The sequence below is a fragment of the Ochotona curzoniae genome, unplaced genomic scaffold (genome assembly GCF_017591425.1).
Source record: "Ochotona curzoniae isolate NIBS_2020 unplaced genomic scaffold, NIBS_Ocur_1.0 contig_66, whole genome shotgun sequence".
NCBI lineage: Eukaryota > Metazoa > Chordata > Mammalia > Lagomorpha > Ochotonidae > Ochotona > Ochotona curzoniae.
In genome coordinates, this window is record NW_024466512.1 from 8406084 (window position 1) to 8426356 (window position 20273).

At 54.1% G+C, this 20273-nt stretch overlaps 1 protein-coding gene across 2 annotated transcripts in view; it reads right to left on the bottom strand.

Annotated features, from left to right (window-relative positions):
- Positions 1–20273, bottom strand: part of GRK5 (G protein-coupled receptor kinase 5) — a 176134-nt gene that overhangs the window by 82768 nt on the left and 73093 nt on the right. For both annotated transcript variants that reach the window (XM_040992021.1, XM_040992020.1), the window contains exon 2: positions 4179–4274. In XM_040992021.1, coding sequence (XP_040847955.1) covers positions 4179–4274 — 96 coding nt within the window. The remainder of the gene's footprint in view (positions 1–4178; positions 4275–20273) is intronic.

Genomic DNA, 20273 nt, shown 5'->3' on the forward strand with positions numbered 1-20273 from the left:
TGCATGCTGAGAAAGAGTTGCAGACCTCAGCGGTCCGTTCATCTGCATGGTGACGTCCCAGCCTTTCCAAGTTCTACACCTTCTGAGTACTTCCTTGGCTCTGACACAATTAGTCTATTAACTAATGAGGTCACTGCCCCTTGTTTTATAGAGCAGGCATCAGAGACCCATCCTGCCAGTTCTGTGTGGTCACACAGCAGAAGCAGACAGGTGTAGCAAGGACTGTGTCTCAGTGCTCACTGCCTTCAACCTCAGTCCTGGCTTCCAGAATGAGGAAGTGGGGGTGTCCACCTGCCCATAAGTCCATCCACTCACTTGTGCCAGCCACAGAGATGCCCAGGTGAAGAGAACTTGGTCCACAAACGGATGCCACTTCCTCTGGGGAAGTTCTGATGGGCATCCCTGTCCTCTAGCTCAGGAACCCATCCCACACCCTGGTGCGACTGTGTCATTTTGCCACAGTCAGCCACTGGGCTCCACCATGGATTGACGCCAGGGGAACTGGAGCAACACTGCTTCCCTGTAGCTGGTGGGCACACAGCAGGTACTCCGGCAGCATCTGTTGGAGAAGCAGATGACCTTGCAACACAGCTTTACCCAATAGAGTGATGAGAGATGGGACCATCACCGCCCCTTTCAGCAGGGCTGGGGCTGATGCCCCATGGTAGGCTGCCTGGGCGTGAGAAGCAGCGGCTCTAGGCCAGGCTCTCACTGCCCTCAGGGAGCCAGGTGTGATGGCAGACAACATGTTCTCCAGTTCTTTTGGCCAAGGATCCTGTGAACATCCAAGACTGCTATGACCCTTATGCAAACAACTGCTGAAGGCGAAACTGCCCTGGGCCCAGAGCCACCCGTCTGCCTCCCTAGTCGTGGCTGCACCATGTGCCTGACTCCTATCACTGCGCTTTAGTCCCCATCTGTGCAGAAAGATGCAGGTGGGTGGTTAAAGGAGGCGCCTTCCAAGGGGCCTCCTAAGGCAACATTCCCATTGCTTTCAGTTGAAGCTGTGGGCTAAGGTGACACTTGGGTATGACAAACACATGTCAGACTCTTTTCAACAAGAGTCCTCATTTCAGATATTGCACCGCATTCATTCCTTCATTCACCTGGTGTTTAATGAGCCCCTGTTTTGTGCCAGGCGCTGTTCTAATAGCAAGCTAGGCAAGACACACTTGCTGTTAACACAGAACATCCAGTCCAGTGGGGGAGTCAGAAAATACTCAAGTAAACAGCTAAAGAAAATGAGACTTCAGGTGGAGTTGTGGGCAAGCATAAAGCGAGCAGCACCATGGGGAGGAACAGCACGGTCAGAGGGAGAACACGGGCTTCTCTCTGGAGCTACAATTTGGATCATGGTAGAAAATTCTGCTGGAAGAGAGGAGGGCTGATGGAGAAAAAGGCAGGTGCAGAGGTGTTTCCAGAACAAAGGGCTGGCTTTTTTTTCCCCCACCAAGACAGCACCAAAGGCAAAGAGGAAGCTCCTGCCCTTCCCAAAGCTGAAGCAAAGCGAAGGCCTGAAGGCTGAGGAGGGGGCACCAACAGGTGTCCACGAGCACAAGTGGATGTGCACATCATCCAGGCTCCAGAGGCCCAAGACCCCAAATACTCTCAGAAGAGCACCCCCAGGAGAAACAAGCTTGACCGCTATGCCATCATCAAGCTCCCCGTGACCAGAGTCTGCAAGGAAGAAGATGGAAGACAACAACGCACCCGTGTTCATTGTGGATGTCAAGGCCAACAAGCACCAGACCAAACAAGCCACGAAGAAGCTCTAGGACACGGATATGGTCACAGTCAACACCCTGATCAGACCTGATGGAGAAAAGAAGGTGGACATGCAGCTGATGCCTGATTATGATGCCAACAAAATTGGGGTCAGCTAAACTGCATCCAGCTGCCTAACTCTAAATATATATTTCTCACCATAAAAAGAAGAAAGAAAGAGAAAAAAGAAAAGACAGCAGCAAAGAGTTGAGCAGTGCAGCTGGTGACTGGAAGGTGCACAGTACCCTGGGATGTCATCACAGAGCTCCTGGACAGAACAGCTGGCTTTTCTTTGTGACTCCAGTAACTTCCCTGTGGAAGCTTTGTTCTGACAAGGAACCCACAGGCTTCATCTGCCGGCCGCAGCGCTCTGAACTTTCAGGAGCACTTTGGAGGGTTACTGCAGGTGGGTCAGGGCACACATGGCAGGCCGGGCTGACATTGGGGATAAGAAAGGTCAAGAGCTTTAACTGACCTCCCCTCTAAGCCATCCTGAGCAGCAGTATCTTGTGTTCCCGCTGGACTCTGCTCTTCCCACCGATGCAGTTCTTCCACTGCACCACTCCAAACACCCTTGGGACCCTGTCCCCTTCGCAGGGAGCTGGCACCAGGGCACATGTCCACTGAGCCTCAGTCAGTGAGCTCATGTGTCCATGAGAAGCACAAATGTGGTGTTTGCCTCTGGTTTGTGTACCAGTCTATAAAAGCAGTGGAGTCTGTCACTCAGATTCTTTCCAGCAGGACCCATGGAGGCTGGGCACCCAGGTGGCAGGAAGGCTCTGAGCCTTGGCCCAACCTGCTCTGCTGCCAAACCCACCAGCCCAGGCCTGGCCTACACTGCTGCACCCTGCCCCTTGCCCTCACCCTGGCCCAGCCTGCTACTCCTCTGCCTCTGAGGTCTCCCTGTTGGCACCAGGCTTCTCCTCGCTGCACACATTCAGAGCATGTTTAATGCCTTCTGGGAGAACACAGCTGCATGTCCACACACTAGCCCCCGAGGCTCCTAGCAACCTCCCAGGGTCAGATGGGGTGGGGTCCCTTGGAGTCCCACTGGGGCTCCCTGTAGAATCCTTCCATTCCTGTGCCCAGACTGTGAGAGGAGAGAAGCAGCTCTTTCCCATCACCCTGTGGGCATCTTATAAGAGAAAGGCTGTGGGGCTGGGCCAATAGACCTTGCTCTTGAAGCAGAAAGGCTAGATTTCAAGCATCAACCTGGTGTCCAAGGCCCCAAGGCTGGCTGGTGGCAATTCTGGAAAGAAAGCCAGAATGCTAGTGCAGTGGGCCCAGTGTTCCCATTGAGGGTACCCCACTAGACTCATTACATACATAGTCTCATGTAATCTACTCTAACACCCCAGACTGGGTTAACAGCCATGTGTGACAACAGGCGAAACTATAGCTCAGCAAGACAGAGTAACTTCTCATGTGGCCCCCAGAATCAGTGGGACTTGAACCCATGGCTTACTGTGCCTGGAGCCCTGACCTCGTAGGCCTGCTCTGTTCTCAGCCTCGAGCACATCATAAGAGGTTCCAACCTGACCAGAATTTCAAGGATGGGAGATGAATACCCAAGACACTTTCCCCTCCTGCAGCAACCTCCCTCGCTGGACATGCTCACAACTACCTCTGTGGGGTGCAAGGGGTGCCTTCTGGATCGGGCAGGGCAGGGCCATGGGGCTGGGAGTTATCACATTCTCTCATTGTGGGAAAGCCAGGGTTTGCAGGGACTGGACTGAGCAGCCCAGGGTCAGCATGGCGCATGCCTGGGTATGTAGGAAGTCCCACCTTGCCTGGGGGACTAGGGGAGAGGCCACTCAGAAAAACATACCCTAGGCAGGCTCGGGGCAGTCACCCCAAGACCTGAGCTCAAGTCCCTAAAACAACTGAGCATGTGCAGTGTGTCCGGTCCTCAGTGGATCCGAGCATTATGAAGTACACCTGGCATGTGTGTGGCTCCCACAGTCAGGAGCAGATGAGGCGCCTTCCTACAGGAATGGGGGACCCCTCCAGGAGCTCCTACCAGCCTCCCCGGCCTCCTCCTCAAGCAAATCCATCTGGCATGTTGGGTTGTGCCAGACCTCTTGGAGGTGACTACACAGGAGCTGGATGAAGAGGACTGGGCTGGCCCTGAGCTTCTACAAGGAGAGGAAATGGAGCCCTGGTACTTATCAGTCCATGCCTCAGTTTCTCTATGTGAAAGGTGATAAGAAATGGCAGCACCCACTCTGAAAGGGCAACCTGGAGGAACAAGGCCAACCAAAGGCAGGGAGTACTCAAGGGATGCCAGCATACCTCTATCCTGTTTTAGCAAACTCAGCAGCCAAGCTCCACCCCAGAAGCCAACCCTGTGATCGGTGACCCCGTCTGCCTGAGGGTTCTGGCCAGCACAACCCAAGTGAGGCAGCCCTGCTTACCCACGCTCCGTCGTAGGTCTTCACACTGGCTGATGTGAGGGAACTTCAGGATCTCCTTCCACTTCTTGCTTTTCCCCTTGCGCTTTCCTCCGCCCCCTGCAGAGATGGGGAAGAAAAAGGTTTGATGTGGGTGTGGCCCTGGTGCTGAGCCGGTATCCCAGCCCTGAGAGTCAGCCCACCTGCTTCTAGGGCTGAAGGTAGTGAAGACAGTGGTCCAGCCAGCAACATGGCCAAGTCAGAAACACTCCACACTCCTACAGCTCCTCCAGGCAGGCCTCAAGCCTGAGCATCCTGCACCTGTGCCCCCTTCAGCAGAGAGTCCTGGTCCTGCCCCTCTTCTCCATAGCAGTGAGTCCCTGGTGCCCCTGCCCCTCCCCACCATAGCGGTGAGTCCCTGGTGCCCCTCCCCACCACAGCAGTGAGTACCTGGTGCCCCTGCCCCTTCCCACCATAGCGGTGAGTCCCTGGTGCCCATCTCCACCACAGTAGTGAGTTCTTGGTGTTCCTGTGCCTTCCAAGCACACAGGCACCTCACTCTCCCTCAGCAGCCCAACTGCTGTCCAGCCCTCAAACTAGATTGGGACCTTCCAGTAGCAGAGGCCTGGATGGCCATATCTTAACACTGCCCCTTAGGGACCAGGCAACCTTCATGAAATGAATCCAAAGGGAGTGATCTATGATCTCCTCCCAACTTGATTTTGTTCTATGTTTTCCTTGGAGTCTCCTTCCCCAGCATGGGACCAGAACTTGGGGACAACGACTTCACTTTCCACCTGCCTTGAATGTTCCATTTATCTCCTCACAAATCCTGGAGCCTCAGAGGATGTATCTCCCCAGGCTGGAAGGAAGAGCACCTGAAGGGCCTGTCCCTTCCCACTGTGCATAAACAGCAAGCACATGTCACAAATCCAAAATGAATACACACATGACGAACTCAAGTGCAACAGATTCATGAGTAATGACCAGGCATAATGGGCACATGGTGATAATATGATAAATACCATGCATAATGAGCACATCAATAATGAATGTGCTGTGAACATGTAATATACACATGTAAAACACATGCATGACAGACATACATGCTATAAAGACGCATAAAGAACACATCCAAAGTGCACCTGCACATACAGTGACAACGAAATAAGTAGACCCAAGTAATGAAAATGCATGTGTTATTAACCCCCACACACACTGAGTCTGCATATATAATGAAGTGTGTAGTGGAGATGTTTAAAGAACCCACATGTGAACAGGCTGCAGAGTAGACATATGTAGCAAGCACACATGTGTAACTAACATGTGACACTGGCATCTGTGCTTGGGTACTCCCATCACCCCCACCATCCTGATGCAAGGCAGGCAGACAGAAGGCGTAAGTGTGCCAGCATGCTAGGATGCTGCACCAGCATTTCAGGGCACCTGAACCCAGACTTTGGTGTCTTGGATCTGGAGGCATCTCTGTGTCATGTGGCAGGGCTCTGGGAATAGAGACGCCTCTAGTCACACCTGTTGGGACCTCAGCACAGGCCACACTCTTCTGGACTGCTTGGTATCTCAGGATTTCAAGGGCCTGTTATCCTGTCTGTGGGCAGTACCATGGCTCCCTGCTCTCCCTCCTGGGGTAGGGCGGGTCTGGGTAGAACAAGATCCTCTGCCCCAACAGCACACCCAGGGACAGGGGGTGGAGCTCCTGGCTTCCCACAAGCCAGTGTGGCCAGCTCACACACTTTGCTTTGGCCCCACCCATGCAAGCCTGCAGGTCCCTCCTCAGCAACCTGGGCCTGGACGGCCTTACTCACAGGGTTCAGGACAGGTGCATCAAGGCAGAGTGCGTTCACAAGCAGATGCATAGCCAGGGGTTGTTAACAGTCAGAGGAGTGGTCAGGAACTCAGACGGAGGCCCTGATCCGTGAATAAGCTGGTTTTAGGGGTGCACAACCCCCCAGATGACCAGGAAGTACACTGAATTCATTCTGGCCAGCCCCAGTTCTCTTCCCTCAAGTCTCGGCAGATGGCAAAGGCCTCAAACCTGAGTGACAGAAGGGGCCAATACTGGGCACATGTGGTCAGGCAATATCTGGGCACCACCACGCTTGATCCTCAGATGATGCTGAGGGAAAACCCCCTGGGCCTGTGTTGGAGGTGCAGGAACAGATGTCCAAGCTTGCATAACTCTGCAACGGGTGAACTGTTGTACTCACAACTCTCATGCTGCTAGGGCCAACACACACACACATGAGCACACACACATAAACACGTACACACCAATCAACCCCATCCCCTGCACCCTCCTACAGAATTCTCCTACTCCTCCAAGGTGAGAGCTGCTCTCTTCCCACTTGATGGATGCAGAAACTGAGGCACAGGACAAAAAGAAGCAAGTCACCAGGTCTCTGAACTCACAGAGGGCAGAGTCATGACCTTGGCTGGGATAAAATTCTGGCCCTGGGCTTTAGTCTGTGCTGCTCTGTCTGCACATTCCCTTCTTAGTGCTCTGAGAGCTAGAGAAACAGAAGATGAACAAGCCAGCTGGGGTCAGAGGCGATGCAACACCCAGCTAACAGGGGCCAGGAAGCAGGGCTGGCTATGACTCAAGTTGCACATACCCAGACCAAAGCCTGCAGGGCTTGCTTGGTTGTGTATGGAGCCAAGCAGGTGCCAACATCTAAGCACTGGAGATTCACAGATGACCCCAGACCTTGAACGTCTCAGTCACAACTGGTCAACCACACAGCAAAAACCAGCTGTAGCCCAACAGCAGCTGCCTTGTGGATGGAACTGTGGCTTCCATGCAGGCTGGATGACCAGCCGGGCCAACACACAGAAAGGAACTGGGGCAGAGGAGGACTCATTATTACCGGGGCCTCCATGAGGTTAGGGGAAGAGGTAAGGAAAGGTGACCCATCTGGGGGATGTGATGATGCCCAGGCTGGGACCTAAAGGCCAGCGAGGGCAGCACCAGGGGGGCGCTGCCCAGACTCTGCACTTGTTGATGCAATCTCCCCAGCCACCACTTGGGGCTCCTTTCCTCCCTGCTAATCATTTCTCCAGCCTCAGGAAAATAAAGTTCTCTGCAAAGCTGCTGACTCCCCCATCCCTATAACCAGTGAGCATGTGGGGTTACATGACCAGAGTGGGAGGGGCCAGGATTATAAAATGAACCACTGATAATGACAGAAGTGGTGCCCTGCATTGGTTGGTCCTTAAATGTGTCAGAAGGGACCAGAGGCATCAGTTCAGAGCAAGGCAAGTGAGTCCAGCCCAGCCATTGCTGGCTGTGCAGATGGAAGGGACCACCAACCAATGTTGCAAGAGACCAGATGCCCCTAACATCTTCAAAAGAAACAACCCTGTAACATCCCTGATCCCAGCCCGCAAACCCGAGCCACAATCCTGACCCTCAGCACAGTGAGACAGTAAGTCTTCACTGTTCTCATGAGCTTGGTTTATGGTCATTTGTCATGGAGGCGACAGGAAGTTAACAGAAGGGTGCATTTGGCACATTGTCCTCTTCAAGGGCATTGGGGGCCCTGAGTGCCACCCCTGCAGGTGGCCTCTGGTTTCCCTCCACATCCCATGAAATAATGTCAGGCCTCCCTAACTCATGTTAAGGCTGGGGCAAACCTGCACATCTCAAAAACAAACAACTCACTTCAAAGAGGTCATCGCTTCCAGACAAAACATTTGGCTGCTAACTGTGCTGCTGAGTTGCTCAACTGTAGGTTTAATCACCAAAGTGTCGACCCTGTTGATCATTTCAGTGGGACCTGTTTGTTTCTCTGGATCCTGAGAGGCAGCGAGGCCCAGCCATGTACCTACAGAATTGCCACCTGCATCTGGGTCCTGTAGTCCCAGCTACCCCAGGCCCACCTCCCTGCTTGCCTCTCAACAGACGGGGGCCCACATCCAGGGATGCCCAGATCTAGGTCAGACTCTGACACTGCTCTTGGCCATGGGCTGCTCAAGTTTGCGCACGTGTGCATGCGTGCGTGTGCGTGCTCACACACACACACACACACACACACACACACACACACGGCTCCTGGTCCTTGCACCACCCCTGCCTTCTGTTGCAGTGCACTCTCCCTACCTCTGAGTCTGATCCTGACCTAAAGAGCCATGTCCAAGCCTCCTCTGACCACACTAGCTGAAGCAGGCCCATCTCTCCACACGTGAGTGTATGTTTTGTCACAGTCCCACTCAACTCGGACCATGAAAAGGCTTTGTGATCCCCAGGTCCAACCCACAACCACAGGTCCCACCTGAAATGACCAGGTTTACTTATGTCTCTGCCACCTGTAGGGTGAGGGCCCTGCGTTACTCTGCCACATACTAACCCCTTCTCGGGTCCCTGCAGATACTCAGGTAGGATTAGCTGAGTGGAAACCAGTGCTGTGCTTTAGTTTCGGCCCCAAGGTGGTCCCTGTAAGCGTCCTCACCCCCCACCCCAGCCCGCAATCCTGTGCATGCAGTCCTCTCTACCAGAAGCAGCCCTCCTGACCCATCCACCTGCAGAAGCCCCATCCCAAGTGCCCTTCACCCCGATGCTCTGCAGAAGTAGCCTACCACCTGGCCCACAGCCCTTGCCCAGCCCAGGCTGGACCTGCCTCCGGGAAGCAGGGATGGGACTGTGTCCATGTAACCAGCTGACATGCTGGCTGCTCAACTGCAAGCCTCCCTGTGCATGTGGGCTTCCTGGGAAGTAAATGAATGCTCACAGGGCCCAACCACAATCTCCTTCCTTGCACCCTGTCAGCCTGCCCACAAGGTGTTGGACAATGGCTCTCATTAGGTGACACCAGCCCCATTCATTGATAAAGTGCTGAGGCTCTGAGCAAGGAATTAATGCGACTAACAATGCACATATCCAGAGGGGCTACACGCCCCCAAGCTTTTAGTCATTTCTTAGCCCAAGTGTCTGAGCCAGGACATGGTGCCTGCCATTGTGGGCATTCAGCTCACTCCATGCATCAAAGACAAGGCGGAGGGTAACTGCCAGGCAGGTGGAAAGACTGCCTGGAAGAGTTAGATGGCTGCAACAACACCCACAACCAACAGGAAGACTCTTGTCCAGGCCATGACACAGGGCTGAGGAGCAGGAGCGCTGAGCTCCACCAGCTCTGCCAGCACAAAGGACCAGGACCCACGGGCTCCACCTGGAGTGATGGACGCCAAGACAACAGGAAGGTGTGTGTGCCCTGACTCACAGCTGCAGGCGCCAGCGTGCTCTTCTGAAGCAGCCCGAAGAAGGAAGTGGTTCATCCACCCTGGGCACAGGGCATAGGGGGAGGCCCCTAGCAATGCCTCCAGCACGTGCCCCTGGCAGACATGGGAACAGAGAGCAGTGGGGTCCCTCCCAGCAGAGGAAAGCAAGTGACAGTATAGGCCTGGCCACAGGGCAAGGTCCTGGGACATTCATCAGTGGTTCCTATGTTCCTATGACGTAAGCGCATGTGTTTCCCGACACCTGCTCCGCGCCCTGTCCAAAGTCTGTCACTCATGCCCCTGGGCTGTTCCTGAGCATGGAAACTGCTCTGAAATGAGCTGGCATGCAGATCCCAGGGGGAAGCCAGAGCAGCTCCACGGGCCCTGGGCTCTGGGAAAGCCCAAAGGACAGAGGTGGTAGGATCCCACCTGGAGTGACAGAGCTCAGGATGACAGGATGTGGGTGACTTCAGGGGGATTTACTGGAATCCTCTGAGCCCAGGGCTGGGCTTCTGCAGGTCAGGGCACACAGGGATCTGTTAGCACACCACCTATGGGAGCTCCATGAGGCAGGTCTTGTTCCAGATCCAGCTCACAGGGGAGGGAAGAGAGTCCCAGCAAGGCCCTGGTCTCCCTCCTGTCTACGAGGCAGTGTGTGGCTCAGCCAACACCAGGGTAGGGTGTGTGGAGGCTCACTCTCAAATTCTCTTCCCCTGATGACCAATGGCTGGCTGTGTGGCAGAAACCTGCTTGTCGGAAAGAGCTTCCTCTATGCTCTTAAGCCCTGAGCAGTCCCTGCAGAGCCACTCAGCCTCAGGGGAACATGTTAGAGCTATAGATGCCCCTGGAGGTAGCTGCATGACTTTCTCCGTGTGGGCAAGGTGTTAGGCTGGCCTTTGCAGTAACTTGGGCTGAGGTTGTCTGTACCAGAAACGTGAGCTGCGTGATCAGTTGGGACTGAGTCGGGCGATCTCAACCGAGCTTTCCAGAGAGGGAGGGGAGGCTAACCCGAGTTCAAGATAACTGCCTGAGGATCAGTCATCCAGACCTACCTCATGAAACTCCAACAAACACCAGGGACACGCAGGCCTGGGAGAGCTTCCTGCTTGGCACCTGGCCGGTGGCACAGCCCGAGAATGGGGCAGTTTCACACCTGTGACTCATCTAGCTCTTTCCCCATGTCTCCCTTTGGCTGGTCCAGATTTGCAGCCTTTTGTGGCAATAAAGCTTGATGCTGAATGGAGGGCTCCCTGGAGTTGTGTGAATTTCTAATGAGGGATCGAACCTGAGGAGCTCAGCCTGGCCAGCACGCAGGACCCCAACCTGGAGTTGCTGTCTGACATCAAGGCCATCCTGTGGTGCCTGTGCCTACACTGGCAGTGAGCTGCAGAGGCGAGTGGCACCCAAGGCTGCCCCATCCCAAGGCTGTTGTGTCCCAACTGCCTGCCCAGTTTCCAGAACCCAAGTTCTCAAGCCCCCAGGAGCACATCGGACTGGTCAGTTCCCCAGTCCTCTCAGGTCACATTCTGAGGACCAGCATAGAGTCTGAGATGACCCAGTCAGTGGTGGCTGCAGAACTGTGTGTGTGTGTGTGTGTTCACACACGCACGTATAAGCGTGTGCACACACAGAGGGTGTTAGGGCAACTGTAATGGGAAAGCAGGTCAAGTCACAGGGTGCGAGGCAGAAGCCCCTGGGCAACACGAGGCACAAAATTGCAGCTGTGGCTTCTGTAACAGAGTCAGACAGGGGCTGGGATGAAGAGAGGGAGTGAAGCCAGGTGTTATCAGCAGGGCCCAATGAAGGCAGTTGGCTTAGCAAGGCAGCATTATGCTAATGTTAGGGAGGGGTCAAATGGGTTAGACTCAAGTAGGAGAGGGCTAAATGTGGTAGCCTTGCAGCTGAAGTCCTTTTTTTGCACACGCCAGTATCCCATATAGATGCTGGTTCAATGTCTGAATGGTCCACTTCCCAACCCAGCCACAGAGACTGGAGGTACTGCTTTCAAGGTCATGGTCTAGGAGATTCTCAGGTGTCCCAGTGACTATGCATGCCAAATATCTCTCCACTCCCACCAAAAATGTGCAGGCAAAGTGAAACGGAGTGTCAGCATGCCCAGGGCATCAGCTTGCTGGCAGGGCTGAAGTCCAGAAAATATCTGCCCATGGTGGCAGCACGAACAAGGTGAGATCCCATTGCAGCACCCTAGAAACAGCTGGTGGCAAGAGAGACTCAGAGCCATTCAGAAGTGACAAGCTAAGCTGGGCACACTCCAGGTGCCCTGTAGGGTGGACTTTCTGTACTCAGTGCACTTGGCAGCCACTGTGAAAGGGAGGGCTGGAGGAAGCACCAGCCTTTTGCATTCCTTTCCCCATCTGGATCCAGGAGGGCTACAGCAGGACTGGACACTCCCCTTAGACAGAAGTTATGGAGGCCATGGGGCAGGTGGCACAGAGAGGGATAATTTTCTTGGTCCTTCCTTGCCCTACAGCACTCACGGTGTGCTTCGGCCAAGAGAGGAATCCTGGAGGAGACATGGAGACCCTGAGAGGAGGCTGTGCCACTCCCTCTGGGGGCTCCAGACCATGGCTCCTCAAGGCCTGGGCAGACCCTGGTATCACATGTGTATCCAGAACCTTCCTGGCAGGGCAAAGAATCCCAAGGGTTGGGCAGGAGAAGGCAGCAGGAGACTGGGGTGGCCCTAGAGCCTAGGCCTGCCCCAGGAAGTTCCGCACAGCCTGACACTACCCCCAGCGTCACCATGGGGGTAAAATGACTCCATTTTTATAAAGGCTACTTCAGAGACCCAAGGAATGGGTGCACCAGTCATGTGGGACTAAATGGTAAGAGCTCTAGTTAAGAGACTTGCACTATGACATGGGAGGGTCAGGCCAGAGGCAACCAACCAGAACTCGGCACGGTGAGGAGGGCAGGAGATGGGCAAGAAGGGGAGCCCCTGAGAGCAGCCTTTCCAGCCCCAAGAAGCAGCTGCCTGGTTGCTGAGCTGGGACTAGCAATAAGGAGGACTTGACCAGGAAGGTCAGCAAAAGCACTGGGGAACAGGTGGGACAGGAGTTGAGGCACTCCAAGGCCTCTCAGTGGATCCCTCGAGACGGCCAAACCACAGAGCACTGCTGCGTCCAAAAAGGGCAATGGGGTGGCAGTCCTCGGCTCTGAGGACAATAGCAGTAAAGGGAGGTGGGGGCGCAGTTCAGGGCCCGTGGGGCCTGTGGTCAGTCAGCATGGGCAGGTCCCAGCACCTCCGGACACCACCGTGACCACACCAGAGTTGAGGCTGCTAGGGCAGAAAACCTCAGCCACAACCAACAGAGCCACAACCTCAAGTCAGGAAAACACAAACCCACACAGGCCCAGTGACTGGTTGTCATGGGGACAAAAAGACAGGGCCCCTCCTCAGCACACTGGACCTGGTGTGGCCTGGGCAGAGGAAGAGGCTGGGAACAGTCCCTCCCAGGGAAGCCTCAGGCCTGGGGCAGTGCTGCCGCAGGGCCACCTCCCCGCAAAAGCTGTCCCATCCCCCAACCCTCGAGGAGTGAGAGCCATACTACTGTTCATTGCGACTCACAGGCATGCTCCCTGGACCCTTTTGCTCTGAGTCCTGCCCCAGCCTGGCTGTGTGCGGTCTCCTGCAGTCGAGGATGCTGCTACCCACTCTGCAGTGTTGTACTGGTGCCACAAAACACACCCATCACCACCTTCACTATCACGATTACCACAAAGCCGCTGCCACCACGGCCTTCACCAGCACCTTCACAACTTCCACAACCATCACTGCCATCATTCCCACCAGGCTACAACTGCATGAGAGGACTAAGGACGCAGAGTGCTGAGGGACAAAGAGCCACTCTCAGGCCAAGCCCGTCATTCCAAGTTCAGCCAAGTCTCTATCCACACCCAAACACCTTCCCCATTAGCATGACATCAAAGAGTCTGCATCAAGGCTGTCAGAGAAGGACAAAACGTCAGGCATGCACCCGCTGCCCGTGATGCCAGCAGCCCAGACGGGAGCCAGTTTGAGTCCTGGCTGCTCAACTTTTTCCACTTTTGATCCAGCTCCCTGTTGATGTGCCTGAGAAAACAGCAGATGGCCCAAAGCCTTGGGCCCCTTCACTACGTGGGAGAACTAGAAGTTCCCAGTTCAACACATTGTGTGGCCATTTGGGGAATAAAGCAGAGGATGGAAGACCTCTTCTCTCTAATTCTTTCAAATAAACGAAATAAAATGTTTAAAAAAAAAAAAAGGCAGGGGAGGCTATTCTATACGGGATGCTTGTGTCTTAATCACTGTGCCAAACAGCAGCCCTAAATTAAATGCTTTACCATGAACAATTAGGGCATTCCATTCATTCTCAGCATGAGGCTGAGACCACTTCTGCTCAGTTTCATGACTTTCCCACGCTCCGAAGTCCACCCCCATTACCCTCTCCACACCACGACCTGACCCTGCTTCATTTCCACTGCATAGCAGCCTGCAGCATGGCTTCCTGAGTCCACCCACTCATAGCTTCCTGCCCAACCCCACCTCCCTGTCCTTAGAAGGTGGACTTGAGGCAGACAGCTGTCCTCCTCTTGCTTCCTGCTGTCTGCCCAGCACCCAGCAACTGCTGTGCTCATCATGGAAGATGGACAGATGGAAGTGGCAGGAGGAGGGACACTGGGAAGGAAGAGATGACTCCCAAATGAACTAGGAAGCAAAAAAAACACCTTGCCAGCCCGGCATTCCCTGAGCCCCACTATCCCCCTTGAGAATGAAAACGCAATCCCCCTCCCCACCTGGGGTGGGTACAGCCAGGCCCCTCGCCTTGCCCTGGGCATCTCTTTCCATTTCACCAGGTCAGTCTGCTGGATGCTGAACCAAGAACCCCTTCTTTGAGGACCAAGTGGAAAAGGCAGGGCCCTCAGAAGCTGGACAGAGTGGACTTCCAAGTCCTGTCCCCAAGTCAAGCAACCACGGGCCACTTCCCTGGCCTCTTGGAGCCACACTTTCCTAACTAGTGACTCAATCAGTGTCCTCCACAAAGCTGGAACAGAAAGCATACCTAGCACCCTGCACTGTGCCAGACTCAGGGTGGGCAGCAACCCCTGCCCCCTGCTCCCATCCCAATGCAACGCCTGCAAGCACAGCCAGCCTTCGTCGCAACATGCTGGTGAGTAGACCAACTTCTTTCACATACTTTTGTGTTTGCTGTGCCTCTGCCCACACCAGTTTTCACAGTTGAGAAAGTCTGGCCGCAAAAATTGCTTTTTGCTACAGAAGTAATACCCTCCTCTCAGCAAAGCCCAAATTTGGTCACTGGTGTCTTCCTTATGTTTTCTCTGGGCTAATGCAGAAGAAAAAGTGAGGGGAAGGGAGAAGAGCTGACCCCTGAGAAATGCCCTTGGCAGTGGAAGGCAGGCCCCTGCAGCACAACTGTGGCTATGTTGCTAGAGAAATAAACAAGAATATTTGCTCAGGAAAAATGCCTCATTTTTTTTTCATAAGATATTCACAAAAATATTTGCATTTCCCTGTGAGTAATGATTCCTTCTACTCTCCCCAGAATGTCTGCATCACTTATTTATAATGAAGCTGAGGATTTTTCTGGAAACTCCTGAGTCTCTATCCACCCAGTGCTGGGGACGCTGTGACATGGACGTGACCACTGCGTATACATGGGGCCTGGGAAGTCTGACGCATGAAGAGGTCAGGGAGCCAGGCCCCGGCCCGAGCGCCTCTGCTTCCTCAGGGTGAACTTCAAGGCCCTGCAGCCACTTAGACAGAATCTACAGATGAGGAAACAAACACAGATACGCCAGGTGTGCAGCCCAGCGTCCCACAGCTGCTAAGGGGCTGAGCCTGGACCCCGGTGGACCCAAGCCTGGCTCTCCACGTCCAAGAAGTTAGCCAAAGGAACACACGGGAGCAGGCCCCGCAGCCTGCAGAGTTCCTGCTGCCATGGAGATTAAGACTTCCCCAAACTGGGGTTCCCCACAATTCTCCCCAGGAAACACCTCCATCTCAGGAAGTGGCCCTCCATCCACCCAATCACTTTGTCAAAATGCACTGTTGACATCCATTACTGTAGTCAAAGCCTCTTGTACTCCTGTGAAGCCCCTAGGCCCACCCTGACAATCCAGATGGCCGCCCCACCCCAAGTCCCTAAACGAAGATCCGACAAGTCCCCAGCCACGTAGGTCACAGATTCCCAAAGCTTGGGGACTTGAAGATCAGCATCTCATGGCAGGTGAGTCAGGGGGCAGAGCGCGGCAAGGTTCAGACTACTATAGGTGAGTAAGACCACACGTTCCACAGCCAGACAGCCTGTGTTCAAATCCCAGCTGTGTCGCTAGCTGTGTGACCCTGAACAAGTTACTCAGTCTCTCTGTGCTTCAGTGGACTCCCTTAGACACTTATGGACATCAAGTATGCAGCACAATGAGGCATGCTAAGTAGATAAGCACCTCAGTGACTCCCACCATACCCCAAATCAGACGTCAGAGCTGGTCATGAGTCTGCCCCTCCCCCAGCAGGGGGACCCAGAGTCCTACGGCATTTCTCAGGGCACCCCCAGCACTCTCTCACCGCCTGCGAACACAGAGCCTGAAGAAGGGTCCCCCAGGACTCCCCAGGGCCCTGCACCCAGCAGAGGCTGGAGGAGATCACAGCCAGGGACACACAGGAAGAAGGACATGCTTGAAGCAAAACGTCTGGCAGCAAGTACCTGCAGGTGCAGCAGCTCCAGACACACCCACCGTTCCCACCCTATCTGCCGGCCAGGTTCAGGGGCCAGCTTCAGTCACAACGCCTCTCTCCCTCGGAGAAATCAGTGGCCTTCCTCTAAGGGGAACACTCCCGGCGCGTCACGGAAGCGCACGTGCACACTGCAGGCCAGGACCTGTTCCAGGGTGTCTGTGACGTAAGACAATGGGACAGCAGTGACTCAGCCCACAAGAAGGGCCAGTTTCACAGCCAGCAGGGTCACCACAGTCCTTGGCAGAACCTGGCTGGCCTCCACTGCTTCCCAGCACCACCACCCAGGCCTCTTGCTGACACCCAGCATGGTCTCAGGGCAGCTGGGAGCAGATTTTTCCAAGAGAAAGACACCAAAGCAGGAGGCCTCCAGGGCAAAAGGGGAACTTTCACTTGTTTCCTCACCTGTTACTTTCTGCCCCAGGGCCTTTGCAATGCTATTCCCTCTGCCAGATGCCCAGATGTAGACTATTCTTTTTTTTTTAAGGAAACACTTCAAGCTTACAAAGTGAAATAAAAATAAAAGTGGTGCTCTGAGCATGCCGATACACCCCTTCCCAAGGTCTGTTTCATGTGGCCACACCCTCGGGGCTCAGGGCCTGGCCTCCTCTTGGGGTTCCCAGGAGTGAGAGCTCTATGTTCCCTGCCCCCACTGCCCCTGCCCGACTCGTCAGTAGATCCTAACTCTGTCCTTGAGTGACTGACTGGCCAGCACCTGGGCAACTGGCTAGCACCAGTGGGCCAAAGAAACATCTGTGATGGCTGTCCGAGCTGCTGCTGCAAAGCAGCCCTGTGAAGCGCACTCCACTCAGGAGTGTGAGTGTTAAACCCACCCTCTGCCTCTGCCCTGCCTTGAACAGACAGAAGGAGGAAGTGAGTGCTGAACTTTTTTTTTTTAATGCCTGGAATTTTTTATTTTATTTTGAATTTTTCTTGTATAATTGCTTTAATTAGCAATTATAATTTAATTAGATTAATATATATGTATATTTTTAATAACATTGTATTATGTGACACAGTTTTATAGGTACTGGGATTCCCACCACCCCTCCCATAACCTTCCCCCCATGGTGGATTCCTCCACCTTGTTGTGTGACCACAATTGAGTGATGAACTTCTGAGAGCCAGAAGACCCTAAACACGAGGCTCTGTCAGGCCCTTGATGCCGAGCACAAGGTAAGGCTCAGAACTGCTTCATCCAGCCCACCCTGTACCACCAACAAATGCCTGGGCATGCTCATCAAGTAGGCTGCTCCCCACAGGACCTGTGCTAGGACTGCCGGACCACTTCCACCACTCCCACCCCTCCCCAACCTGCACTTGCTCCCAGTCACCAGGGGTCTCAGCTCTTTCCACTTCCATACAAAGTCCTGGGGATGGAAAACACTGGGAGGATAAGGGCTACCTGTGACCTGGCTAGTACTGTGACTCAGGGACGCCCCCTGCAGGCCAGCCTCGCTGAGACCTCTCTCACCTGAATGGAAGGGCCAGGGAAACCTGGGGTGCACAAAGAGGACACAGCCTGTCTGGTGGTAGAGCCCAGGTTTGAACCCTCACTGCCAAAGAGGTGGGTGGTGGACACAGTCAGCCTGACTGGCGGCAGAGCCCAGACTTTGAATCCCCCATTGCCAAAGAGGTGAGTGAGAGAGGAGGTGGCTTGGTGGAGCAGGATATTCAGAACTCCCTGGGGACCACCAAATGCCACCTTCTCTTGCTCTTGGAGGTGTCCAATGCCAGAGCAGAGGAATGAAATGGCCAACAAGGGGGGCTGGGGACAGCCAGCCGCACAGAGGAGCCGGGACATGGGAAGTATGCGTTCCTTAAAAACAAGAGGCCACCATCAGTAGAGCCCACCTGCCATGATGCTGTGGGCTCTACGGCAGTGGGAGACTGTGGGCCCCAATATGAAGTCTAGGCCAAGGCTTGGCCCCACACTCCTATACACACTCAAATGCACACCTGCCTACACTCATACCTTCTCTGTCACCCTCGCACTCATAGCACAGGACCAGGCCTATCCCTGACACAGAAGCTGAGGGCTACCATGCACCCACACAGTCCCCTGGGAAGTCCAGGCTGTGAATGCCTGGAGCATGGGGCCCTGGACATGTGGCTTGTGACAGCAGTGGTAGCTATCCCAGCTTTTCCCTGCTTCCTGCGCTACATCCAGGCTGGTGGCCCCAGGAGGAAACCCCCTCTGTGCATTCTGTCCTTCAGACTGTATCCTTCCTCTGCCTCAGGGCAGTCACCTTATCATTTTTTTTTAATATTTATTCTTTTTTTTTTTTTTTGTCTGATGCAGTATACTAGTGGCTAAAGTCCTTGGGTTGCATGCACCAGGGTCCCAAGTGGGCGTTGGTTCATGTCCCAGGTACTCCACTTCCCATCCAGCTCCCTGCTTGTAGCCTGGGAAAGCAGTCAAGGATGGTCTGAAGCCTTGGGACCCTGCATCCATGTGGGAGATCCCGGAAGAGGATCCGGACTCCTTAGCTCAGCTCTGGCCACTGTGGCCACCTGGGAAATGAACTAGCATTAAAAAAAAAAAAAAAAGATTTATTAATCTATTTGAAAGAGTTACAGGGGGCGAGGGGGAGGGGAAGAGAAAGAGCTTCCATCTGCTGGTTGATTCCCGCAAATGGTCTGAAAAGTTAGAGCTGGGCCAAGCTATAGTTAGGAGCCAGGAGCTTCTTCCAAGTCTCCCACGTGGACACAGGTGCCCAAGCACTCAAGCCATGTTTTCCTGCTTTCCTGAGAACATCAGCAGGGAGCTGGATTGGAAGTGGAGCAGCCAGCACTCAAACCGGTGCCCGTGTAGGATGCCAACACTGCAGACAGCAGCTGCCCATGCCGCAGCAGACCCTTATCGTTCCTCAGTCCTAGTGTCCCGCGGCCTCTCATAGCTGCTAGCACCTGACCCAGGAACAGGCCTCAGACATGGGGCTCACCCCAGCCCCCCAAACCTGCAGCCTGCCTCTGGAGAGACGGAGAAGCCAATGCCCCCTGGGCTCCTTCTGTCTTCTCCCAGCCAACTCTGAATGCAGTTCCAAGGGGTCTGCCACCCTACCCCCATTTCAGAGATGGGGAAATTGAGGGCTAGGGTCATACTTTCGTAGCACAGCAGGGAACAGATGAGCCAAGGCTGTAATGCTAAAAAGAGTCTGCCCTGGGAGCAGGCTAGTACCACCTGACAGAAACAGAATGTCAGCCATGTGAGCAACCTGATATCATGTGCAAAAAGGACAGGAGCTACTAATGAGTTTAACACCACACCCTGTTTCACTCAATAGATCCAACATATCATTAAAACATGTGGTCAGTGCAAAATGTATCCACGGGACACTGCAAGATTTTCCATACCAAGTCTTTTAAGTCCCGCACATATTGCACAGCCTGGCCCAGCTCAGTTCAGACCAGCTACACTTGTAATCTGCACAGTCACACAGGGTTTGTGGCTACTGCAATGCACACTGCAGGCTTTGGGTACTAGCTACCTAGCGAAGGAGACGGGAATGGCTCATTCACTCACTGGATTTATTCCTCTGGAATAAATATCACTGCCCTGCCTGCTAAAGAGCAACTTGCACAACCCCTTCCTGGCATGACCTCCATCCTCAGGCCTTGGGCATGTTCTTCCCAACCCTAAGGAGGCAGCCATACTTCCCAGCCACCTGCAGGAAGCCAGGTGGAGCTGAGTCAGGTGAGCCCCTGCAGGTTCCAGAGCTGGGGATGCTGTGTGCCCCACCCCACCCACCTCCCCAGGAAGGTTCCACTTCTGCAGCTTCCGCAGTTTCCAAGCCCTGGCAGCCAGCCTTCTTGGGAATTTTTCTATAAAGAAGTGTAGGTAAAATAAGAACTCTGAAGGGTAGGGGCGATCAGATAGATAGATAGATAGATAGATAGATAGATAGATAGATAGATAGATAGATAAAAGGTGGGGGAAAATAAGAAGGAAATAAAAGGAGAAGGCTTGCCCTGTGGGACAGAACCTAGCCGCTCACTAGCTGGACAACCTCAGGCCAAATGCTCTTCCAGCCCTGGTGTCTGCACCTTCAAAATGGAGACAGGTGCATCTACTCTACCGCCCAGGGTTGTGGGCACAGCCATGTATGCATACAAAGACTCGGGGCCCAAGAACC